Source organism: Nothoprocta perdicaria, unplaced genomic scaffold (genome assembly GCF_003342845.1).
Source record: "Nothoprocta perdicaria isolate Ctin4 unplaced genomic scaffold, notPer1 scaffold_290, whole genome shotgun sequence".
Classification (NCBI taxonomy): Eukaryota; Metazoa; Chordata; class Aves; order Tinamiformes; family Tinamidae; genus Nothoprocta; species Nothoprocta perdicaria.
Genome location: NW_020455522.1, coordinates 719,200 through 745,583, shown reverse-complemented (window position 1 = coordinate 745,583; position 26,384 = coordinate 719,200). Strand labels below are relative to the sequence as shown.

Below are 26,384 nucleotides of genomic sequence, written 5' to 3'. Positions count from 1 at the left end.
TGGGCAGGGGCTGCGAAGGAAGGAGCTCCTGCCCGGCCCAACGTAATCCCTGGCCAGGCAGGCCCCCTTCACACACCTGCCGAAAGTGGAGGAGCAAAGGGGAAGAGGAGAAGCAGAAGGACATGGCAGTGCTAAGATAAAAGGGTCAACGTAAAACCAGATCTACTCTGGTGGGGGAGATGCGGATGGAGTGAAGGACAGGCACAGCTCACCATGTTCATTCCTTAGTTATACATGAGAACCAAGTGCGTTTCTGTGAACCCTGGGGGGGAAGGAATGGGGTAGAGCTTTGCACAGCAGCTCCCAGCCCGTCAGAGAGCCTCCTGGCTTGAGGTGAGGAACTCTTCTGCTCTCTTGTGGGCCTCCAGGGCTTTTATAGTGTAGACATCCTGAGGAAGCTCCGATTTCCGGCGCAGCAAAACCTTCTCCTTCTTTATGTCTTTCAGCATCTATAGACAAACCAGGGGAGTCAGGGAGCAGTAACGAATCTCTTTGCAGCTCTGGAAAACCTTGAGCCTCCCCAGCCCGACTCCAACCGCGCTACAGCTGGCAGGAGCATGCTGTAGAGAGGGCAGGGAGCCACCCAGAGCAGTTGGGCACAGAGAAGCCCTGCTCACGTTTCTTCTCCCCAGCCTGATCTCCAATCAGAGCATCAGAGAAGAGACATTTGCTCTCAAGCACTTGGAAGCAGCAAGTCCTGACCGCTGGTCTCTATATTGATGCCTTGACTGGTCTGAGAGACTGTAGAAGGTTTATGGTTGGACTTGATAATCTTAAAGGTCTTTTCCAACCATATCGATTCTGTGATTCTATGACCCGAGACAACTACGCACCTGCACAGCCTCTGTCTCCACTGTCTTCTTCAGTAGCTGGATGTCCTCTGCAGTTGGGGTCTCTGTTTCCATGCAGCAGACTGGAGGCAGTGGTGGAGGGGCATAATACATGGGGTACTGCAGGCAACACACAGAGCCGGGGTGAGCGCGCTGCTCAACACCAAACCTTCCCCCCTCCAGTGTCCTAACAGAGCCTGGTTCCCTTCTTCCAGCTGCTTTCTGCTGTTTGCAAAGGCAGTGGGAGCAGGACACAGGCAGGACAGCACTGTCACCTTCTCCATCCCTACCTGCATCTCCTGTCCATCCCTACTGGTGTCATCCAACCAGTATCCCCAAGGCACTGGGGCTTGGGAGGGATAGATCTGTCACTGAAGCTGTGCGTACACGGGGTTTGACTCGGCTGCTAGAGCCCGCTCTCACAAGTTGGACCCTAGACACATTTTTGTCTCGTTTGTCCTGCTGTTACCAACCTGGGGGTTCAGCCGGGCCAGCTCCTCTATCTTCTGCCACATCTCTTCTCGCTCCTTCATCCTGAACCTTCCCCTGAGAGGAAAGAGAGGGAACAAGCATGATGTCCTGGGGAAAGGGGACGCTTCACTGATGGAAGATGGGAATAGGGCCGGCCATGGGGACAGCAGGAGGGCACAGGTAAGGGGAGTAACTGCTCTGTCCTATATAGAATCACAGAATGGTTGGGGTTGGAAGGGACCTCTAGAGATCATCTAGTCCAACCCCCTGCTCCAGCAGGGACACCCAGAGCACGGGGCACAGGGTGACATCCAAGTAGGTCTGGAAGATCTCCAGAGAAGGAGACTCCCACAACCTCCCTAGGCAGCCTGTTCCACTGCTCCGTCACCCTCACAGTAAAGAAGTTCTTCCTCACATGGAGATGGAACTTCCTCTGTTTCAACTTACACCCATTGCCCCTTGTCCTATCACTGGCCACCACTGAGAAGAGTTTGGCCCCTTCCTCCCTACGTTCTCCCCTCAGGTACTTGTACATATTGATCAGACCCCCTCTCAGTCTTCTCTTCTCTAGGCTAATCAGGCCCACTCAGTCTCTCCTCATACAAGAGATGCTCCAGTCCCTTCATCATCTTTGTTGCTCTCTGCTGGACCCTTTCTAGGAGCTCCACATCCCTCTTGTCCTGGGGAGCCCAGAGCTGCCCCCAACACTCCAGTTGTGGCCTCACCAGAGCTGAGTAGAGGGGCAGGATCCCCTCCYTTGACYTGAAGGCAACATCCTCCTGAYGCAGCCAGGATCTCATGGGCCTTCTTAGCCATGAGGGCACTGCTGCCCTATAGTTAACTTAGTGTCAACCAGGACTCCCTGGTCCCTCTCTGTGGAGCTGCTTTCCAGCAGGTCAACCCCTAATCTGTGCTGGTGCTTGTGGTTATTCCTCCCCAGGTGCAGGACCCTGCACTTGTCCTTACTGAACCTGAACAGAGCCCTAATTCCAACTAATGGAGAGGGAGGTGGGAATATTCCTTCCCAACACACTACGCATGCAGGCAGGTACCAACTGCCCTATCTAACAGAGATGGGGCTCCAGTGTCTCCTCTGGAGACMCTTTTCCCTCTGGCCACAACAACACTCCATGGAGTCGCCTGAACCCCGGGATGCAAATCTGTGACAAGACCAAGAGTTCAGGCTTTAAAAGAATATTCAGTGTGACCACCTGCAAAGCCCAGGACAGCAAACTTCTCCAAGAGCCCTGGCATACCATGACTACGGATGTAAATAAGGTATCCTCCAGAAAAACATCCATCCTTCCTTCTTCTACATAAAAAAAAATGCTGCTTTATTTCTGTTTTGTGTTTTTCTGTCTTGCATCCCAGCTGCTCATCTCTCTTTTTGTCCATGCTAAGGCAGCTTTTATGCTCTGTAATCACCTCATCTCTTACTCTCTGGAAAAAAAAAAATGCAAGAAAGGCAGCTGGAAATGAGAATGAAACTGCCACGCACTCAAGCTTCAAGCATTCAGGGCTGCTCCATCAGAGAAGCCTTGGGTTTGTTTTTTTGGTTTTTTTTTTTTTTTTTTTTTTTTTTTTTTTTTGTTAAAAAACAAACAAAAGCAGTAACAACAAAACCCACATATCTCATTTTCTGCTAGACCTCTGGAGGCCTCTATGAGCAACTGCAACCAAGGCTTAGCATTCACCTTCTCTAGCTCTTTATCTGCTCCAGCACCCTTTTTAATGTGTGGCGAAAAGAAACATATACATTACTCCAGTCTTGTCACTGGAAGCACATATTGAGATATTTTTGAGTATATATTGAGTGCGTATGGAGATGTCTGCCCACTAACAGCCTCACATGGTGGGGYCGGTGCCCTCTGAGGTAGCTTCTGTCTTGCTGGCATCACATCTACTGCCATGAACACAAGCCTGTTGCCACTGCAGCAAAGCTGGCTTTGCTCAGCTGGACCACCTTACATTCCTGGCCGGGTATACAGGGACCAAGTGTCTGCTCAGCTATGTGTACCTGTGACACAAGCTCTTTCCTTCCAGATCACCTGAACAAYGCTGCAGAGGAAGTCCTACATTCCTCATGGTGCTTGGAGGACCGTTRGGTTCCTCATTGCCAACCTATCATGTGTCTCAGCTGACAAAGTAAAAGTTCACCACACAAAAAAGAAAACTCAGCGTTACCAAGAGAAATGTCTTTAAAAAGCTCAAAGTTTTACATCTCTGATGGCCTTTTTCAGCCAAAGTGGCATTTTCAAAGAACAGTTTCATTGCTATTTTGATTAACATAATGTTGACTAGCTCAACTGTTACTACAGCTGTCCAGCATCCCACCATAAAGGAATGGTTCTACTCACCTCATAACTCACAGACTGGCTTTACCTCCTGCACTAGGACGTTTTCATTATGGTCTATTTGAGGGAATGTGACTTATCCACATGAGTTTTTTGGAGCACTCTGCTTCTCCAGGGAGAAGTAAAACAGCAGTGCTCAGAGTCAGTGACATGTCCATGCGAGAAGCCAACCAAGTCCCTCTGGGTCCTGCTTTCCAGGAGATGTTCACTCCATCATATTCCTTCATTCCTGACCCAGCACAAGCAGCAAGAGGAAGCCATACTGCCCGATATTGGCGGGACATTTGGGAAAGAACTATACTGAGAGGTAACTTTTCTTCCTTCCTTCTGCTGCAGCCTACATGGGAGGAGATGAAGTAGCTGCTACCATACAGACGTGTCACGGAGGCCACAGTGAGCCCCGGGGCAYGCTGACAACACATTTACTGAAGGGCAGCATTCAAGGTCATAGCACCTTTCACAGAAGAGGGATTATTTGTCCCCTCAAAGRGGGATTATTCATCTCCCCAGTGATTTCCACTCAGGCAGTCACCATATTCAGAAGACACTCATCATCTGTCTCAAACTCATTACTGTTTTCCAAAGGGCTCTGATCATCTAAATAGCTTCAAAAACTCCAGGGGGACTCAGTCAGTCCACCTGCACTGGACAGCAGCGACCATTCACATACACCTGGGAGAAACAGGTTGGCTCTCCATCTCAGTCTTGTTGTGTAACTCCAACAACTACACAGCGACAGGAGCAGTGGTTGCAGGACAGAGATGATGTATTGTTCCTAGGCATGGCAAGTAATTAAAGCCATGGCTAAATCTTTTCTGAGCACCTGGTCAAAGCCTACTTGTGTCCACAAGGTCTTTCCTTTTCCTCAGTTCACCTTTACTAGCATTTTACATTTACTGGCTTTGGGCACCTGCGCAGTATTTGCAAGCTGCTGTTTTCTAGTTYGTAGCACAAGGTCTCTAGTGGGTCCTTGGGATGACCTCTGAGAAAGGTTTTAATGTATTATCTTCTATTTATTTATTAATTTATGTCTACACTAAAGATGTTGCTTTTCAAGCTCTTCTCAGTTTCACCAATTAAGCAAGAGGTACTCCAGAAGAAAACACGATGTTGTGCCATTAAAGATGGATCCAACAYGACAACAATCCAGGCAAGGTTCCCACAGAAACAGCATCCTCAGCTCCAGATTCCTCAGCTATGAGACTGTCACCTTCCCCAGGTGACTGGAGTGACAGGTGACCCCACTAAACACCATTTTCTCCTGCCTGTGGAATGTGGTTTTTTTTTTCCTCTTCTCCCCACTGCCCTCTGTTTTAGCAATGAAATGTTTACTCTGTTAAACTCTAAAACATACAGTCAAAATGCCAGGTGCACATAGGCTTGCTTATGTATTGCTGAAGTTTTAAAGACGTGGAGGGAGAGGACATTTCCACAGTGGACTTGAGCAAAGAACTGAGGTAAGTCACTCTAGAAAACTCTCTAGATGGGTTTTAATCCATTCTTCCAGGTGCATCCTTTTTTTTTCTCCTCCTCCATCATTGTCCCACACCCCATCCAGTCCCAGAGCTCTTTCCCAACAAATCCATGGTCTCCCATCAACTCTTCTCCTCCAGTTTGTTCTCTTGCCCTATCCTGTTCCCTCTGTCCACTGATAGGAACACCCCYCTCAGTCCAGCTGAATCCTTGCTCCAACCAGCTGCTCCCTCCTATTCCCTTACTACATTTTTCCGTCTTTTCCCAGCCTGCCCTCGTCTTCTCTCCTTTGTCATCCTCAAACCTCATCTGAGGCCCTCTTTTCACGCTACTCAAGSCAGAAAGGGCCGGTGAGCAAGTGCTTATGTCAGCCTTGCTTCCCTTCTTAGCACAGAGGCAAATAAACACCTGTACGTGGCTCGCTGGGGCAAAAAGCCCTGCCAAAAGCCTTCAACTAGTGTTTTATCAAACTTGGTTAGCTAAGCCAGTGAAAGGAAATGCAACTCTCTTCTAAAGCCCTAAAAGGCCTTAGAAGGAACTTCTAAGTTGTTGTACTTAGAAGTACAACAGGAAAAGATCATCATAACCAGGGCATAAACTGCAACAGCTCTAGACACCCATCTCTCAGAGATCTAACTGGTTTGTCGAGCTTTTCCAGAGCAATTCGACATCAGTCCTACAGTCCAGGGAACAGTCTCACCCTCAACAGCTCAGCACGGGTGTAAGCAACTGGSAGGAGGGGGCTCCTAATGTGAACCCCCAGGCAGACCTCATACTAGACAGTGCCAGCACTCCACGTTAAAATATGGATGCACAGCTAGAAGTGGGCTTAATAAATGCCCTCAAAAGGGAAGAAAAAACATGCTTTCTTGCTGCCAACTTAGATACAGCAACACCTCCCCAAGCAGGTTTCCCATCTTYGTGCTCGGGTTCTCATCTCAGCTTTGCTATTCCTTGCTCTTTCACGAAGCAGCTGAACTCTTCCGAGAGCTCCCTGCAGCCAACAGGGGAGTCCTGCTCTCACCACCTCCGCTCATGTGGCAGCCCTGGCTCACCAAGGAAGGCGAGGAGCAGTCGAAAAATGACCCAGAAAGAAAATCCTTCAGGCTTGATGCAACTCACTGAGACATATAATCAAAATGAAGGCAAGGGAGCAGTTATTTCTTTTTGCTTCATGATGGCCCAGGCACTTGCTGAGCTAAGCTTTTATCTCTGTCATTTTCTCTTGGAAACTCTAGGTCTTATTCCATCTTTATTACTGGAAAACTGAAGGCCTCCTGTGGGCTGAAAGAGGTATCTTTGCCTACTGTAGCAAAGCTCTTCAGCAAAGAATCTCTACAAAGCAGCAGGAATTATCCTGGGGTCACCAGGATATGCACAGGCTGGTAAATATTTCCGAGGCAGAGCATAAGCTTCTCTGCAAAACTGAGTGTCCTCCATATTGCAGTTGATTTCCTCACAAGCCAACAAACTCAGCTATTCCTTTGTCAGCTGCCTGCTGCTGCTGCAGAAAAGGTTTTTACCTGATCTAACCTTCATCCCCCATTTTACTTCTCATCCTTACACCTACTCATTTCTGAGGAATCATCCTTTCTCACAGTGATTTGTGTAGTCTTTCTAATTCTCCTCTGCCTGCTAGCCTCTATCAACAGTGTATCTCAAGGAGATTTCAGGACCAGCTTAGGTCCCTTGGCAAGAACCTCTTACTCACTTCTGTTTCTCTGCCTTGTATTGCTGCGTGCAGTCATCAAATAGCTTTTGGTTCATCTCCATGAAGAGCTTCAGTGCGTTGTAGATCAGCCCATGGATCGTCCTGCGAATAGACCGGGAGAGGAGAACAAGTCACAGTGGTATCTGCCAGGTTCTGAGCCCTCAGAGAGCTCCAATGTACCAGAACTAGCACCAACAGCTCCTAGCATACACTTTGGTTGTGTACTACAGCAACACAACCAAAGGCTTCTGCATGTTCCCAGTTTCCAGCATTCCCACCATTTCTTGCAGTCAGAGACTAGAGAGGAAGGGCACTAGGGACCTGCTCAGGACTTTCTGAAGAGAGTTTTATCTCAGCTAGCTTTAGGGCTCCTAAATGGAGGTTCATTTTGCAACACCTGAAGGCTTTGTTGGCTTACTAAACACTGCTCCTTTGGGAGCTTTGTCAGCAAGTTGTCCACAACACAGGTACTCCAGAGCCAKGCGGAAACAGGAATAAGCACAAGGAACACCTCAAAAGAAAAGCCATCATGACATCAGCAATTCCTGGAGAGGGAGAGAGGGGGAAAAAGAGTGTGGGGCAGGGGGAAAGCAGGTGAGAGAGGGAGAAAGTAAGAGCGTAAGATCAAGAAATGGAGTGCATGGGGTGCATGACTGTCAGAGCACAAAAGGAAAAAGAGCAAAAGAGCAAGAGAATGAGAAAGTATATGAGCATGCACATGGACAAGAAAGAGCAGGGGAGAAGGAGCAAGAGATGGATCGAGGCCATGGAGAGAGACAGAGATAACTAGACTGAGTGAAACAGAGCTAGAGAGTGAGCAAAGGGGGAAGCAGGAGGGTGAAGGAGCAGGCAAGACACAGAGCCCAGCAAGACAGAGCAAAGAGAGAGGGAGCAAGTGAGCGCTCGCACCAGACGGAAAGTGAGGAGTCTGGTGAGGGAGAAGAAGGTATCAGGGAAGGGAGCAAGGCAGCGTGTGACACGGAAAGCGGGTGCAGGCAATTGGAGAGCAAGAGAGGGTGGAGAGCAAAGGAGTGAAGCTAAATGTGCTGATGGGGGAGAGAGAGGGAGCRAAGAGGAGAGCAGGGGAGTGAGTCCACACACGGAGGAGCAAGTCTAAGGGAGCGAGTGAGAAAGAGGGCAGAGGGAGCAAGRAGGGCAGACAGAGCCCACACACAAAAACACAAGCGCGGGAGAAGAGCAAGAGAACAAAAAAGTTGAGGGAGAGCAAGAGAGAGACAGCAAAGGAGATGGAGAGGGAGCGAGTCCACATGTGAAAAAGCGGGAGCGGGGGAGAGCAAGACTATCCATGCCCAAAGGAGAAAAAGCGAAAAAACAACGGGGGAGAGCAAGCCCAGGCATGAGAGAGACTAAGCAAAAAGGAGTGGGATATAGCAAGCAGAAAGAAAGAGCGAGCAGGGGAGAGCAGGCGCAGACACAAGAGGGGTCAAGAAAGATCAGAAAGAGAGGGCATGCACAGAACAGGGCAAAGCGAGTCTAACTGAGCCTAGCTGAGCCCTAACTGAGCCTGGTCTCCCTTGATGCAACTATTCTGCCTTTTTTTTTTTCTTCTCCATCCTCTAGCATAACGGATGGGACAAGTCTTCCTGAATTTTTCTGGAAGGCTTTAGGGTCTCAGCTGTAGGCCACTTATTTCTAGGGAATTCATCAAAAGGAAGGGAGTTCTRCAGCTTTGCACAAACAGGAAAGGAACCAACCAAACAAGCAGTGGGAGGAAAGGCTAGTGCTGGTGGGAGAACCACAGGACGGACGAGTATGGAGGGAGCAGAAACATGAGGCCACCTGGCAGGAGACATCTCCCCCACTGCTTTCTCTGGGCTTCCTGCACCCCGGTGCAGCCAGGCACCGCATTAGCCAAGGGGGGACACGTGGATTCATCTACGCGCGGCCAGAAATCTGCTGGAGAACCTACAACATACCTCACAAGCCCTGCAGCGCTAGAGACAGGCAGGTATCAAGCTCTGGGTAGATTCAACGGCCCCCAAGGGGTTCGCATCAGCTGCCCACCAAGGTGCTTGCAGATGCAGGCCACTATGCTCTGCTGTTGCTCTCCCCCGTGTTGGTACGGGTCACATCCCCTCTGTCTCCTCGCCGAGCATCGCGCTGCAGCAGCGCAGCCCAAGAGCAGAGATGGGCCAAGCAATCCTGCATGCACAGCGAGTGCCAGGGCACGCAGAAAGACCTACTTGTTCCAGTGACTCTTGGAGTTCTTGTAGAGTGCTGGAAACATGATGGGCAGAATTTTGGCTGCGTTGTCACTGATCAGGCTCATGATATACTCGTTGTTCCAATAGTACAGCGCTCGCTCTGCCACCTGCAGTGGGAGGGAAAGCCATGGTTGGAGAGGCTTCTTTCAGGAATTTTCCTGGTTCACCCAAGACACCGTGCACAGTTCTGGGCCCAGAGCCTGCCACCACCCAGCTAAGCAGTGGCAGCTTCCCTACAATGCAGACAGCAGGGCTCATCTTCTCACCTTTAGCAGGACCATTCATTCCCTCTGCCTGGACTGTTTTTTTCCCCCTTGCCCTCTGCCAAAACCACCTTTTTTATCTGGAAAAATGTCATGTTCTTGACCAGGCAAGTCTACCATCAATACACCAATGACTCCGATGCGATTTGCACAATACTCAAGCTCAACACCATCATCCACTTCAGACCATAGCAGAGATTAGCTCCAAGCATCTCTTGTTTCCTCAGAMTGGCCTCTGTAAAGCTCTATTCTTACTTGGTCTCTTCCACAACACACTGTCTCCCTGAGCTTTGGGACATGCTTCTTTCACCAGGCCCACAGTCCAACAAGTTTCTTCAGACAGGATGAAAATATGGAAAACATTGGGGGCAGTCATCCCGCTTTCACAAATCAAACAAGYCTGACAGATTTCCACACAGTGAGAGATTTGAGTACAACTCCTCCTATATAACCAGAAATCTGGGTAACACAGACCACCAGTCTGGTGTATAAATTTAGTCTTTGCTTGAGGGTGACATAGCAAAACCCCAGGAGGAAAGACACCTAGTCCCAGTTTTATATTTTGATTTATGGAGAACTCACTGCATCCCCTCACATACCATTCCCTACAAGTACACCAAGTGAAACTCATCTGTTCAAGCTGTTCAAGCTTTGCTTTCCAGCTATTAGACCTTGTTAAGCCTTTGTCTGCTAGAGTAACGGGCGATTGCCTCACAGAAACTTCTCCCCCACCAAGGCACAGCCTCACCAAGAATATAGTTCCTATTTTTGCTCTCTTTCGAGCTGCAAACATTGAGACTGTTCAGTCTTGTTCTATAGGAAACCTTTGGGGTTTGTTCCCTTCAGCTGCAAAATGTTTGCATCTTGCCCAATTTTTTTCAGTCTTGTTTTGAAAGAGTTGGCAATAGAAAAAAAATGCTGTGAGATACAGGGTTTCTCTCCTCCAAACTTTGCTCTTTTCTATTCCAAGTGTCTAGTTTCCTACTGCACTTCCATACCCAAAGGTCATGTTAGCCCTTTGGCCCCACACCAGGAATCCACATCCAGATGGTTTCTATCAAGTCCTTCCCAGGGGGACTCTTTCTAGGAAAACAAACTTTTTTAAAAATGAATGACCTCATTTTTTGGCTTCTAAACAAATAACTGTGCACCTTTCTGTATCAAAGGATGTGCGGGAGGCCAGTCTGCCTCACTGTGCAGCCAAGTTCATTTTGGTGAAGGGGTGTGTCACTCTCTAATACCCGACCCACACCTTGGTCAGTCGTGTGCTTCACCAGCAAGCATGCATCTACTTCCAGTGCACTCCTCATGTAACCCTAAAGCAGCAGACCAAGGACACCTTCCAGGAGATGCCAGCAGGTTCTATCACCCTGGAGACTGTAAACTCTGAGACCACCAGCCACACTTTTAGCCTACRGTTACCTTCCTTTCAGTAGAAGCAAGGGAGGAAGAAGCAGTTTCTAGTGCTTTCACTATACCTCACTTAGTATCACCTACAACAGATTAATACAAAGCGTATTCTCTGCTTTTAATCTCAGCTTTGGCTGGCCTTGCTCCAATACAGCAGCCAGCTTCATTTTACTTCAGCACGGTGATGTGGGATGGTTCCCYTCCATCTAGCGTTGGCCAGCCAAAACAAGGGGCGGCACAGTACCTGTGCTCCAGCTCCAGGCTGGAGGACACAGTCTGGAAGTCCATCGTGTGGCAGGAGGGAGTCCACTCAAAGCTCGACATCAGCCTAGTTTTCCTTTCAGATGAGCTTGCTACACGATGAGGAAGTCTCGCTGTCTCCCTTGTGTAAAGGCTAGTACTGCCCCTGGTTGCACTTCCACATGCTGCTGACCCACAAGATAAGACTGTAGCCTCACCTGGAAGTGTGGACTGGAGACACACTTGGCCAGCTGCCTGAACAAGGGCTCCATGACTTTCACAAACTCAGACGGCTCAATCACATCCAGGATCTCCTCCAGCTCATTCAGGAACATCACCTCCTTGGGACTGTGTGTCTTGGGCCAGAACTTCAGCAAGCCCACGATCACCTGAGCGTGAAGGGTGGAGATGCAACATTAGAGGCTTAGAGTTAACATCAGCTTTCAAGGAAGATTTTCAACTTTTGCTCACAACAGCAGAGGAGAGGAAGCAACAGATGCAGGGAGAACATTCTCAGAAAGCCAGCTGAGGTTCCCAGAGAAGTGCAAAGATGCTGCCAAATTACATGTGTAACAGCAGTGTAGCCCAGGCTACCATGGTTCTGACAACTTGCTGTAGCCACAAAGACAAGAAGTAGTTTCTTCTAAACAAGGCCTAACAAGGAACATTCCCAAGCCAAAGCGGGCAGGAGCAGAGACAGTGCAAAGGAGCAACCAGTCAAGGTTGGGAAGATCAACTAACAAAAATCMGAAGTTATATAGAGTGACCAGAGAATTATTATCCTGTATACCTCAAATCATGAACACTAAGGAGGGCTCAATAAAAAATTGCAGCGACAAGCTCAACACAAGCGAAAAGAAATAACATTTCACACAAAGGTAACTAGATTATGCAAATCGACTGCACAAGACTTTGCACTCAAAGTCCAAACGGGGCTCCACGAGGGATTAGAGAAGTTTTTGGAGGCTATACCTAATGGTGATGATTAAACACAGCAGTGCAAATGCACCCTCTGGCTGAGGAAATCTTTAAACTAATGCTTAAAAGATCCTGAAGAATCTATCAGAAGAAGAGCTGCTCTCTCCAGCTCTACATACTTTAGCAAGCTGACCCTGAAGCCACTGCTGGAGCTGGAGCATGAAGGGACAGTAGCGGACAAAGCAACAGAAAGATGGGGAACATCCGAGCATGACATTTCCATCGGCCCAAGGCTTGAGCAGCCAGCAGTTCAGCATCCGCAGTGTTTGTCGTGATTCAGATCAGCCATTCAAACAGGAGGTAGCTTCAGTGACTCACAGGCAATTTCTCCTACAGCTAAGGTGGTGCGAGCTGCGTCGAGCCTGTCTTTGTTATTAGTGAGCACATACGCTGCCTGGCTCACCTGGCAATCACTCAGATTGCTGTAGAGCAGCAGCTACCGCGTCAGCCCTGCTGAGCAAGCTGCTGGGAGGCAGCTCCGAGGGGGTTCAGACCCAGCGACGGATATGGCCTCCTTCCAGAGTTGATAGCAACTGATCCGAATGCAGCCAGAGCCTAATGCAGAGCACACCCTCTCATTCTCCAAGATTGCAGCAGCCTCAGCCACACTAGGAGTCTATTGCTGCAGGATGCTTCCACTTCAACGGGACACAAYCTACAGCAATACTGCCCTGATCTGTCTGGTTGGGACCAAATGCGACAGCCACTGAAGGTCATGAAATTGGGTCATTCCCCTGGTGTTTCCAAGCACTGAATCAGACCCGGGTCTCTAATAAAGGGAGGTTTTAACCATTACCCTGCAAGCAGTCACAAGCCACGAGGCTTTGCTGCTTGTAAGCTGCAAAAGGAAGCACCAATGGACTGTTYGTCTCCCATCCCTCATCCCACTGTAAGTGCTTTCCTGTTTCTTCCCCATCCCTCACCCCACAGCAAGCACTCAGGAGGCTCCTAGGCTGGATTTCAGGCACTCACTGTGATCAGGAAGCTGCTCAGTGTGATCAGGAAGCTGCTCTCTGGAATTTGCTTCAGAGCAGGCTTGTAAGAACACAGGAAATGGAGGGCCCAAATCTAGCAGAAAAGTAAGGGCTGCTTCAGCACTGCTGCTGGCAAAGCTGTGGGACCAGAAAGCTGACAGCAGCTGACCAACTTCCACCGAGCACAGCCAGGCTCAACAAGAACRCAGGCATTTCAGCCCCAGCACGGGACGGCCTCAGCGAGCATTAATCATCGAAGTGCAAACGCTCTCTGGTGCTCCCTGCTACAGTGACAAAAGCACGCGTTCTTCGGCCATCTGCTGTTTGGAGGCTACAAAGCTTCCCTCTGCAGAAGGCATTTCCGACACGCTTCTCTTCCTGTCCTGCAGTGGGTGGAGGAACATTTGTCTCCTGCTTGCACCCTCTGCCAAGCCGGAACGCAGCCTGGCTGGCGCTGCGGGCCCGCGCAGCCAGCGCCTGGAACACACCGAGGCTTCCATTCACAGGGACTTGACTCACAGAGCTGCATCCTGAAAGCAAACCTGTCAATACTTAACACTGCAGAGGCAACGCACTGATGCTAGAGCAGGAAGGGGGATGTTTTCACCAAGCAACAGTGGCTTGCCCAAACAGACCATCTGGTCCCAGCTTCCTAACCTCATCGCCAGTTTTTCAGCCAACTCCGGTACAGTTCGGGGTGAACTCGTAACATTTCAGGGTCCTCAATAGCTCATGATGGCTCCCTTGGATGTCAGATAGCCATGTGTTTTGTCTTTTTAGAATCTGTTAATATTCCAAAGCCCTGTCTAGATAGAATGGCTTTGCAAAGTTTTCCTTCTGCTACATCAAGATCTGAAGCACAAAGGAACATCATAATCCACCTTCCTGAAGCTTTCAGGAGGGGATGCAAGAGGCTTGCACATGAGCAGCACAATCCCTCTCGCTCTAGGGCTGGGAACCCACACAGCACCCATCTACAAGACACTGTGCAGGTCTAGTGAAGAAGTCCAGTTCTCCCAGGCTCTCTGACCCTTTTTGCCTTGCTGCGCCCTGCAGAGGCTGTGAGGGTCTCGGGCACATGATTGATGTACAGACATTAATTCCTGTTACTCACCGGCTCTGTCAAGCTGCTGTCTTTCTCCAAGAACTGCACAACACAGTAGGCCAGCTGCAGGAAAGAACATGGCAAAATTAGAGCTTCCTTAAGTATATGGGATCACACCACTACCCTTGCCTGTAAGCCACGTTAGGCCTTGTGCTACATGTGTGATGAACAGACAGCTGCAGCACCAAAGAAATCTGCTTCTCCTGATGACAAGTGAAGGTTCACTAAGACCAGGCCAACAGGAACAGGTACAGCTTAAAAGGGCAAAACTTGAACCACCTAGAGCGGTCTGCAACTACTCAAATGCAAGCAGAGCTGCATGGAAGGGTGGGAACAAACCGGATCATCACAAATTCCAATCCCATAAAAACAAGGTCAGGAGAGCACACATCACTGATCATCACCCATTCTTTAATTATTTATTTTTAAACTCAGTGGACAGTCCTGATTCTTCCCTCTGTTATGACTACTAATGGGCAAGAAATTAATCTCCATATCAGGCTAAATGCCCAGCACACTGATTTCTCTGTATATCTCAGCAACTGCAAACTGCAGATGCTTACATCACCCATACAAGCAGATGACTGGAGCTCAGAACTTTTTCTCTCTGACTCCAGTAGGGTCCAAATATAAGTTTCCAGCACCAAAAGGCAAAGCATGTCCTAAAAGTCAGGCCAGTAAGACAAGGCAGGATACCCTCCTACCAGCCAGCGACATAAAACATGAACATATGTGTGGACACAGGGGTCAAGGAACCATGAGAGAGGGTCAAAGCAATACATGACAGACTAATACAGAGCCTAAAATATCTCACAGCAAGAACCTCATGTAATACAGCAAACCTAAGCATCTGCTTTTGCAAGAATCCCCTTCTGCCCTGGCAATCTGCAGCACTTCTCACCTGTGGGTGGTAGACGCTTAGAGACTTCACCTTGTGCAGCGGTAACAATACCCTGATGAGGAACATCTTGTGCTCTTCCTTCAGAGGCAAAGCAAACCCATTGATTATGCTGAAAGGAAACAAAGGCCTCATCAGCATCTTTAACCAGCAGAAATACAAGAGCTCTCAGCATGAAGGTGGCTTGCCCGGACTCTCCTTTGTAATGCCAGCAGTAGGAGTTCAGCTGCTGGGGCTCAGCCCTGCAGTGAGAGGGTGTTTCCTCAGCAAGCAGAGCTGGGAAACACCTCTGATGGGGCAGGGGCTCTGCTGTACCTTGCACCAGGCCCAGCACAGGACTCCTCACACCAGGTCACATAACTAATCAGAGCCTCTGGGAAGGCCAGAGCAGAGGCAGTCCAGTCCCAGAGGTTTGTGCTTTACAAAACGGTGGGGCAGCAGTATAAGAGGGTCTGCTAACAGGACAGCAGTTGAAGTTAGGGAAAACTACTTAAGCACTGTGAGAATATTCTTCTCCCTTGCAGCCTGCTGAGGTAAGAGAGTTAGGAGGACTGTCTCAGACTCCAAAGAACAGCAGACAAATCCAGGGTGGGAGGGAATGCTAGTACTGCATTTAGGCGCRGACTGGAGAGTGCTCTTCCTGAGTGCTTTGTCCAACTGGGATCTCCTGGAACAGTTGGCTCCTGCAGGAACAGCTGTGGGAAGGCACTGCCAACTCACACAACACACTGGGCTAGGAGGTCTTAAATGCTCTGGGGCCCACAGGACTTCTAAAAGAGCCATTACCTCCCCAGAATCTCCAGCAGCTCTGCAATCCCATTATGGTGCTCTGTTTCATAGATAAACCTAAAATAAAGGCAGAGATATGAGAAGTCATTGCCAAAATGCTGGATTCAGTTTGATAAGCAAAAGAACGAAAAGCCAACKAGGTGATGAATTTCCAGCAAGAGTAAGTAAAAGAGCTCTTGAGAGACAAGGCAAGGTGGAAGCAAGTATCCCATTTGTGGCTCCCAGATCAGCATCACTGTCAAGAAACTAATGCACGTAAGCTTCAGCACTCACTAGGTGCACTAGAGTCAGTAGTGTACTGTCAAACTCYCACAGCTCTTGAGCTCAGGGAAATACTCCCTTCCAAAATGCTGTGACATGATGGAGTCAGTTGGCTAATCACAGTCAAGATCAGAGACAGAATCACAGTCTTGCGCCCCAGAAGTCTCTCACTGGATTATCCCCTCCACCTGCGGGGCCATTAACATTAGGAAACATCTCACCTATAGAATATATTGTTGATCTGTCGCCTCACATACGCACGTAGACCCAGAAATTTGCCATAAATCCTGTGCAAAATGGTCTTTAGAAAGTCTCGTTCTCTGGGGTCTTCACTGTCAAAGAGATCCAGCAGCTGTGGGGAGAGGAATTCAGTCAGTGTGCCCCCTCCCCAGACAAAGCTACAGTCCACGTAGGGCAGTGTTCCTGCTCTGCAAAGGTGGCTCTTCCACTCCCGTTGTCACCTACAGCAAGCTGAGAACAGGGATAACTTCCCTGAAACATGCATCCTTGTAGACATAATCTGGAACTATAAGCATCTGTTCAACCTCCTGAAGCACAGTGAGGGCCTGGACACCCTTCAAAGCTGGGTGTCCCTGCACTTCCCCTGCTAGGCCCTCAGTGCCCTTCACCCACACACCAAATCCACGAAACTCAGCACCACAACTCGCACACCCTTTTGCCCTACCCAGAAAATTCTGGCTGCTTTTTCAAGCAAGGACACAAGTGAGAGAAAAGGAGAGAGAGAGAGAGAGAGRGAAGAAAACAAAACTCATTATCTAGCACCTGCCAAAAAGCTGGACTGTCCAGATAATGACTTGTCCAATGTCTGTGGCACATTCTTCTTAAGGATGGTGCAGAATGGCAGGGAGTGGAATTACTTACGGATAGTACAAACTTCTGGTCAATGTATTTCTTGGCTACATTTGGTTGAAAATCAGGTGATTCCAAAAACCGGAGGAAGAACTCGTACACCAGCTGCAGGGGAAGAAAGAGATAATTTAAAAAGAAATAACACCCTCGCAATATTTTATTTTACATGTTTTTCTTCTTCTAAAGGATTCGAGGAAAGGTTGGGAAACCTGAAGCTGGCACAGAAAATATTGGAATCCATGCTACCTCCTGCTGGGATCAAGTCAGCTGTTCCTGCTTTAATGGACAGCAGCACCATTGGCAAGTTAACTGCCTAATTCTGAATACTCTCTTAGAATCATCTCAGATCCTACTGAAGACAGCAGACACTCACTCAGATGAAGACACCATTCCTGAGAACCTTTTCCCACATTGAGCCCATGTCTTTACAGAGGACAGAAACCTCCAGAAGAGAAGGCAGAGTGCAGAGTCCTCTGCTCCTGCTAAGGAATTCACTTCCAGCCTCCGTCAGTGCCGCAAGGTACTGTGGCTACAGGTGGACACTGCACATAGCCCACAGCCAGCTTCCAAGATGCTCCTGCTGCCTGTGTTGCCTTCAAACTACATCAGCCCGTGGGCCGCAAGCCCCAACCCTCAGTCACTGGGGGAGGCAGCCAGGCGGCAGGGGGAAGCTGGTAGGCTCCCATGTTATGCACGCTCTCCACTTCTTACAGATAAACAGGCCAGATCTGTGTCCCCCTCCCTCCTTTTCCTCACCTGAAGGTGAGGCCAGGCAGCCTCTAACGTAGGTTCATCTTCCTCAGGGTCAAACTCTGCACCTGTGGGATTGGATGATGGTGGGAGCGTTCGGAAGAGGTTCACTGAAAACTGAGTCGAGTAGAAAAAAAAAAAGTGGATTAGTGACATTCCCACACCCAGTGATGGTTCTCCCAAATTTCTCACTGCAAAGCAGCATATCCCAACCTGGCACATCCCAGCTCACAAAGAGCTCCCTCCCTTGAAGCCACAGACTTGCAGTTTCTACATAAAGTCCACAAACACAAAACCTATGCCAGGAACAATCCCCTGAACAAAACCCTCCAGCTATCTCTGGATACACACACATACAACCCTCTCACCTTCTTCTCTTTGAGGGAGGTAGATATCAAGGGATAGGTTGCTGGGGTCACACTCCTTCCTGAAAAAATCTCTGTCTACCCTCCCCTTCCCCTTTCTGTACCACACAAAACGCCAGCTTCGTGTCCTACCATGACGACTGCTTCGGGGTAGATGGCTTCAGTGACAACATCACGGTTGTGCGTGATGTATTCCACCATCTCATTGAGACCTGCTCGCTTCACCTCCTTGAACTTCAGGTCACTGAGGGGGTCAGAGATGAAGTCAAAAAGCACACAGCACTGCCGCAGCTTCTGGATGAAAAGCTCTTCTCGTTCGTGCAGAGGAGCATCTGRCAGAGAAAGCAGGGACATCTATCCTTGGAGACCAGGCAGGCTATCTATCTGTTCCRCCCAAGTTTGCACAGCCCTGCCCACTCCCTACTTTCCCGTCCCTTCTTAGTCACAGTGGCCCTTCAGCAGGCAAAGYGGGCAGCAGCATTTCCCTAGTACAGAGATGTGACAACAGCAGTGAGATTTCAGGACTTTTACAGTACCAACTCCATGAGGTAATTCCAAACACAACAGGGGTTTCTGATCTGATGAGCATCATACTCTCCCARTAGGAAGAAGTACTCACTTAACTGGCTCCCATCACAGACTGGTGACACCTTGTACTCCCTAGTCACAGGGGACAGACAAAATGCATTGTAGGCAGAGAGGGTGACACAGAAGAGTGCCCAATATCAACAGTATTTTACTACTGTTATGTTGCCACTGGAAGCTACAGAGTGTTAAGGAGAACCAAGCAAATGTGCCTTTGATTTGCAGAARAGCTGCTAAGCTGCAAGGCAGCTGTCTTCCCCAAGAGAACCACCTGTTGCTGAGAGCACTGTCAGCAACAGGCCTGGCTGAGCAACTGCTGAAAACACTTTCTCCTTGTCCACGCTTAAGCCAAGTTTAACTGCGACACGGAGACATGGAGACTAACTGCTAATGCTGGGCCACTGCCCTAACGTGGACAAGTTTAATAGCACTACTGCAATTTGCAATGGAAACACAAGGAGGAGGAGGCCCGGTCCTCTCCTGGGAATCGATGGATGCAGGAACCTGCTTTAACTCCTGCACTGGGGTGTCTGCACATCACCGCCATCCTGCACGGAAGAGCCTCAAGTAACCCCACATAAATGCAAACAGCAGGGTTTCAATCAGCTCAAATGGAGAGATGACAATGCAGTTCCTCAGACTAGTGAATATACTCCTTTTCTTTCAGGCTACCCCTCAACCTTTTAATTTTCAGCACGCTGCCACGTCTGTGACAGACACCTGTCCCAGAGCTGTCCCTGTGGCACCACCAGCAGCAGGTTAGCACCACYCTGCAAGGATCACTAGGGAAGGAGCCCTTACACCGCAGTGCCTGCGTGGAAAAGGCAGAGCTCCTGGGTCAYGTCACCCACACAGCAGGGTCTCTTTTACCTTTAAGGGCTGGGAGCTTTTGCAGTTCCCGGTTCTTGCTCAGATTGAAGCGAGAGGAGCTGTGTCGACGTTCCTTCTTCACGATCTGGGGTCCTCCCGAGTACTTGATCTTATTCAGCTGGGTTGGAGGGGGAGCGCTGTTACTCGGGCGCTTGTTTGAAGTTGTCTGTTGCTGCTGCTGCTGCTGCTGCTGCTGTTGAGGTGGTTGCTGTGGCTGCTGGGCCTGCTAGGGGGGGAAGAGAATAAAACAACCTGCAATCTTTTACCTACGGGCCTCAAAATCAATCACATACTGTCAGTATCTTTCTGAACTGAAGACACCGGGCAAGTTTTTCACCTCTGTAGTGGCATTTCTGTGCATCTTGTGTACTTCCGCAGAGCTCTAGTTCAGTTGGTCGCATTTGTGGCACACTTGCAAAGCCAGCATCACTTTGGGTATATCCCATAGCTCCACGAGGCACCACAGAGCCCATGGGATGCTAGAGATGCAGGAAACAAAGCCACATCTTGCAGCAAGTCATAGGAGTTTTCTCAGTTCTATTTGTTTGCCTCAGTACTTCTTGTGGTCCAGAGATGGCAGCCTGATGCTCCATCTGGTTCTGGTACTTCGTACAACACACGGCAAAGGAAACTTTTGACAACTAGCAAATTGCCATCTTAGACACTTACATGGAGGCATCCGGGAGAAAGCAGAACAGTAGATTTTACAGATCAGACATGATGGCCCCAAATAGGCCACAGCAAAGACCACTAAAACCCCTGCTGCATCCATAGACCACAAGTGGTCAGTCTACAATCCCATGGATCCTTCTGGACATGCCTCCCTCTGCTCCTTCCTGCTCCTCACAAGTGGACAACATCAGCACCTTCCCAAAGCTCCTGTCCCAGGCCTCGGAYTTTCCTGCCCCATCCTGTCTGCTCGCCTACCTTGCTTCGTCCCAGCCTCGCTGTTCTCCGAACTGCTCCTGCTTTTTGGTTTTCCACCTCCACCAGGGTGTACATCAGCACATCTGCAAACTGAGGGGATGTCTTCTATCCATAAGAGGTATTTATATTTACACACTCTTGGGTTTAACTGGTCCGTAAGCTGCTGTCAACATTCACACACATAAAAAGTCTCAGCAATAAACAGAAGGAAGAGGCGCCCTGGGCTCCACTCTTTGGACCACATTGCGAAGCCATGACAGGAGCCACGCTGCCAGAGGAAGGCCTGTTGATCCGCAGCATTTCCCGGGATCCGATTCATTCACCACCACTGGATGGACGTGCTGGCTGCGCGGGCACAGACCACAGAGCCGACGGGAACGCGGGCTCAGGAAGGCTGCACAGAGACCCCGCGAGCCCCGGCACACGCTCTCCACCTCAGGCTTGTTAAAGAGCTCTTAGAGAGGAACTTTCCTACTTTTATAGCAGGTAGCCAGAAAAACGAAGCCAGGGTTTCCTCGTTTCCGTTCTGGTCTGGCTGAAGCTCTGCTGGGTCAGCTTCCACTCAGGCCCTAGCAGCTTAATAGCTAACAACGTGCTGGAAAATGCATGAAAAAAGGGGAGAGCACCGTCCCACTAGAAAGCCTGGAGCAGAGCTTCAGCTGCAGAAAGCACCGAGCCCAGCCCAGCTCCGCGGCTAGAGTGCAGCTCCGCTCCCAKTCCCAGGCTCTCCCAGCTCCTTTGGGCTGCCCAAAGGAGCCAAGGAGCTGCAGGGCAAATCAGTCCAGGCCACGATAGGAAGAGCACTGCGGATGAGGAGCACAGGGATGCAAAGCCCTCCGTCTCCCCTCTTTCCCCAATGGATTCCCAGCTGCCAGACACAGCACAGAGGTAGGAACACACACCTCCCCAAACTACTGACTAGAAGACCCGCCAGGGAACACTGCTCTGAAGATCCCAGCAAGTACAATGACGCCCTGTAAAGAACAGCACCCAGCACAAGACACCAATTATTTTGTCAACACATTACTTYGAAGCAGAAATCAGAAGCATTCAAGTTCTGGTCTGATTTGCTTGAAAGAAGTCTTAAACGTAACAGTTCTGTTTCAAACTTGGGTCCAAACAAGATGGGGGCCAGACAAGAAGATACAAACTCTTCCCAGTTTAAGTGGGATCTGATTCCTTGCACAAAGCAGCACTGCTCAGTGGTCAGAGGTGGGAGCAAGAGGAGCCTTGTGATGGAAACAGCTGCATCTGCCAGCAAAAGCAGGGGGTACAAATGGGAAGCAATTAATCCTGAACATTGGTCTCTCCTCTGAAGAAGGAGCAATAGCTAAACCAGGCTGAATTCTTGTCGGAAACCTTCCAGGAAAGAGATTTCATTCCTCACTCTTAGCCTTTGGGTATCAGAGCAGCTTGAGACACTCGAAGTTGGGGCTGCTTAGTCCTGTATGCWCAGTCCCTCTCCTTCCACATGGAAGGTTTGGGAAGGGATAGGCTATAAGGGTTTTCAAGAATCAGGCTGAATCCTTGCATTGGATTGTCCTTCTGGTTCCAAGCTCTCCTGCCTTGGKCACACGAACCAGGAGAGAAGAGGCTTGTCTTAAGTTTGAAAGTGTTTTCTTCTGAGAAGCTTCCAGCCTTGGAAAAGCAGCAAGCTGCTGAAGCGGAAAGCTCTTCTCCCAACRCACGGGTACCAACCTGCGGAACCGCTTCCTCGGCACGTGGCGCCGCGTGGCTGCGGGCACAGGTCCCGGCCTCCTCGCGCCGGCGGGACYTTGCCGGCTCCTCGGGAGCTGCCGGCGGGCACACGCGCTGGGGACGGGCCCGGAGCCGCAGAGCCRAGCGCGGCGCAGCAGCTCCTCCTCTCCCGCTGCGGCAGAGCAGGGCGCTCACAGCCCCGGCTGCAGCCAGGCCGGAGGTCCCCCAGGCACAGGCTGGGTGGCTTCGCGGCGCCACTTCCCACCAGCCCTCCCACTTGCAAGGGACTTGCCTGTGCACGTCAACAAGCCCCAGGCCCTGGACGGGCTCCATGCCCTCTCTTTCCACCCTGAGCTTCCCAGCACACAGACYTTCTCCCCCAAGCTCTTGCCATCCAATTCTGCTGAGCTCTTGCCACCAGCTTCTCTTCTGCTCTCCTACCCAGCCAGCACCTCACCTTTTGTAAGTTCTCCTGCTGTGGCTGCCTTAGCAGCCCCTTGAGCATCCCATGCTTGCCAAGCTCCTCAGCCCAGGTCCGCTCTYGGCTCCTCCTCCGATGACTATTCCCTTCCCATTCCTCAAGTCAGTACCTGCTCTCTTTCTCCTTGCCTGTTGTTATACAGCTTCCTTATTAAAAATCGAGCTCTCTGCTTCAGAGTAACTGAACTGAACACACTGAAAAGCCTGTCTCTGACTAATGAACTCCAGGTACTGCAGTAACAAGCCCCGTGGAGATATCTGCAAAACACGTAATACAGCAGCTCAGCGAGAAGAAGCACCCACTGCCAGAGCTGCGCATCGTATCCRTGAGGCTCCAGCCTGCCCTTGAGGCTGCGGAGCAACTCCTCTCTCCTCTGCTGCTAAATCCTGCTCCTACTTCCAGGTCATTAACTCTTCCCCACCAAGCTGCCTCTCCCAGTCTTTCTGGCTAGGAGGAGCAACTCTTTTCATCCTCCCATCTAACGCTGTTCTGTGACATTATTTTTTCCCCTTGTTAACTAGCTACACAGAAATTCTCTCCACTTCATCATGTGAGAGGGACAGGGTGGGGAAGGGACAAGGAGGACAAAAAAAACCCTCTTTCCCATTGCCTGCTCTTACGTGCCATCCACAGCTCCTATCTCCTCCCAGGCAAACGCTGCCCCTCTAAAAGCAAGAGCTTGGCCAGGTGCTTCTGCCTCTTCATCTCACACAGCTTTGCCCTTGGCTGGGCAGCCACAAGAACAAGCAGAAACCAAGATGATGCAGGAACCCACCTTTCATTTCCACCATCGCTGCTCTGTGCTGGTGATCACAAGCGGATTCAAACATTTCCATCCCTTTATGGGGACCTGTGGCTCCTTTCACACACATCTGCCCTTCCAGCTCAGCTGCACCAGGAGCTGCTTGCTGCAAGGAACGAAGCTCTGACGCTTAAGACTTTCTGGGCTGACTCCTGTCCCCTTCATCTTCCTCACAAAGATCCCTACAGGAGATCTTAGACCACTCAGACCACTGCACTTGCTCAGGTCTCTCAAACCAGAGTCACTCCTTGCAGAGTCTGACTCCTTCCACCCCAGGCAGCTAGCTCGCTGGCAAAACCACTCACAACTCYCTGCTACCAGGATAAACTAGGGCTGCGAGTCTTCCTCCCTTCCTTGGAGCACAACACAAGGGAAGGGAGCACACGCTGGGAGAGGGCTGTCTAGATGCTCTTCTGCGCCAACACATTAAGCCCCAATCAAGGGCTGAAGAAAGAAGGAATTTCTCTTTGGCACACATAACTTTCAGCCAACGAAAGGCAGCCAAACAAGCACAGCTCTGTGGAGGAATTTACAGGACAGAACCCCCCCCACAAGGGAACTTACAGAAACAAAATCCCCACTAGCTCCCTCTGACTTCTGACACAAGGCAGGAGTCTCCCTGCCACCACACAGACCTAATTCCTCATGGTCACCCCAAGTGAAAGTCAGAATACCTTTCTGTGCTTCCTGAAGAGCAGGAAAATTGCATTCAAACTGGCATACATTTCTTCTTATCATGCAAAGAGTTCTCTTCCATTCTGCAGCAGAGTAGTCCAGGGACAGGAAAGCACTGAGGGAGAACAGGCTTCACTGCAACCTCAGCAGGGAAAGGAAGGAGAGACCTGCACGCTGCAGAGGTGTCTGCTTTCGGCTCTCTGTTCTTATGATCAAAGGAGACCCAGCCTTCCATCTTAAAGAAAGGCTGGATTTAGTCTGGGATATGAGGAAGTGGCTGGGTATGTGTTGTGGGAGGGAAGGTTAGACACATCACTCCTGAATTTCTTCTGCACCCAGGAACAACCAGACGTTACAGGCCACGTCAGGTCAAGGAGGGAAGCTCCCGACCTGCACCGTCCTCCCTTTGCTCCTGCGCCTTTTGGGACCAGGACAGCGGCACCAGAGCTGCCGCTGCGCTGCAGGGGCCACGGGCCTGCTCTGCTGTGACGGCTGCCACCCACGCGCTGCGAGACCCACGCGTCCCTTCCTCCTCTCGGAGCCGCCAACTCAGCGCACAGAGAGTACAAATAAACAGAATAAAACAAATAAACTAAATAAACAGAAGGTCAGTCCGATCCCTCACCACAAGGCGGGAGCGCCCTCATTTCCCCCAAGCCCATGGACAGTCYTCCAGCGAGCATTTTCCACCTGCACATGCAGAATAAACCAGGCAGAGGCCAAGACTACGATGGAGAGCCTGCGAAACTGCTCATCGCCCCAAGGCGAACAAACTCAGCTTCTGATTCTTCTGGCTACACAGCAGATGAGGCACAAGCACAGCTTAGAGCTTGACACGGAGCGGCTAAGTGGCAGGGATATTTGTGGAGACTCCACAGCCCAGGCATACGGTTTCAAGGAGACTTTTGGGCGACCTTAGTTTGGCTATGGGCATCCCGCTGAACAGCAGCTTTCTCCTTAGCCTTCATTAGCCGCACGCGTCTCCTGGACCYGGTTCCCCAATTCAGGAGCGCAACATGCTCCAGACAAGACCTGACTGCACAAGCTTCTATGGATGTAAAGTGGTGTAGCTTGTTTGCCAAATCGCAGTATTAAAAAATGCTTCCTTGGACACACATGCAGCACTTTGCTGCAGCCAAGTCTCAGGCTCCACAACCACACCATTTGAATGCCAGACAAGCTCAAGTCTACCAAAGGAGCTCCGGCCTACCCAAATGTTTGCCAGCTTTAGCACAGCTTATCACAGCCTCGCTTTCTGCTGAGGCAACCCTGATGCAGGCACCTTGGCAGCATCAAAACTGAGGCCAGCAGGGTGCCTGTGCAGCTGGGAAGGCAGACCCTGGCTTTCTGTGAACAACGGGAAGGCTGTTACAGCACAGCACAAGTGTTTCATCTCTAATAGTTTACTGCTATTATCTCAGATGCTGTACCAATTACTTCCCAGCCCTGCTTCCCCAGAAAAGGCCTCAAAAGCACAAGCCCCATTTTCCTTGCTTCTCATCGCTCCCCTCGCTCTGCCACGACACAACAGCCGTTTCCTCGGCTTTGCAGGAGCCAGAAAGCCACTCGGGTCCACGAGGCTTCTTTCTTCTCAGCGGCGGCGGCTCTCGGCTCTGCGTGGCCAGCTCGGCCACGCGCTGCCCGTCGTGCCAAGCCTCGTCCTTCCCGCAGGACAACAGGGCACYGCGCTCCCGCGGCCTCTTCCGCTGCCGTGGCTCCTTTGGGGCCAACTAACTTCTCCTTAAACGCGATCCCGGCTACCGCCTTCTCCGGGCGAGAGCCCTTATCCAACAGATCACCTTGGAGCACTGGGAGYGAGAGGTGTCACTCCTGCGGCAGAGCACGGGTGCCCTGGAGCATCCGGGATGCAGGAGGGCGGAATATATCCTTACCTCTTCCGAATTCTCCGCCCCGCCATCCTTGCCTGCCGCGGGCTTCGCAGGGCTCTTCGCGGACTTCGGAGACTCCTGCGGGGGAGAGCGGGCTCAGGGGATGCTTCGCCTTGCACAGTCACGGCCGGGCCGCCCCGGGCCTGCTCCGCCCGCCTCCCCCGCTGCCCGTTACTGCGGCAGCGCCGAGACCGGCCGCCGGTTGGGGGGGGGCACTACTGTCCCCCCCCCCCGGGCCCGCCGCGGGGGGCGGGGGGGAGCGGCAGCGCCCCCCCCTCCGCGCGCGCCCCCGCCGCCCTCCTGCAGTACCCGCGGCGCGCGCGCCCCCGCCCCCTGCCGGCCGCAGCCCCGCGCGCGCCCCCGCCCAACGGCCGCGCTAAGGGAAGGCCGCGGGAAGGAGGGAGCGGGCGGCGGCGGCGCGGGGCTCCCCGCCGCCCCGGCCAGCCCGCCCGCCGCACCTTCTCCTTCTTGAGCTTGTAGGGCATGGTGA

The 26,384-nt window shown here is 50.9% G+C and overlaps 1 protein-coding gene across 2 annotated transcripts; it reads right to left on the bottom strand.

Moving 5' to 3' along the window:
- Positions 1 to 26,384, bottom strand: PPP2R5D (protein phosphatase 2 regulatory subunit B'delta). 2 transcript variants are annotated; one of them, XM_026041710.1, is made up of 16 exons: positions 26,353 to 26,384; positions 25,898 to 25,972; positions 19,423 to 19,648; positions 18,100 to 18,299; positions 17,609 to 17,719; positions 16,865 to 16,957; positions 16,204 to 16,334; positions 15,719 to 15,778; positions 14,936 to 15,044; positions 14,044 to 14,097; positions 11,196 to 11,366; positions 9,044 to 9,171; positions 6,840 to 6,941; positions 1,304 to 1,376; positions 834 to 950; positions 1 to 449 (listed from the first exon to the last, which is right to left on the bottom strand). In XM_026041710.1, the coding sequence occupies exons 1-16, from the start codon at positions 26,377 to 26,379 to the stop codon at positions 312 to 314; spliced, it is 1,815 nt and encodes a 604-aa protein (XP_025897495.1). In that variant the 5' UTR covers positions 26,380 to 26,384; the 3' UTR covers positions 1 to 311. The 2 variants fall into 2 exon arrangements, with proteins under 2 accessions (XP_025897495.1, XP_025897496.1); XM_026041711.1 differs by having other exon boundaries at positions 19,423 to 19,645.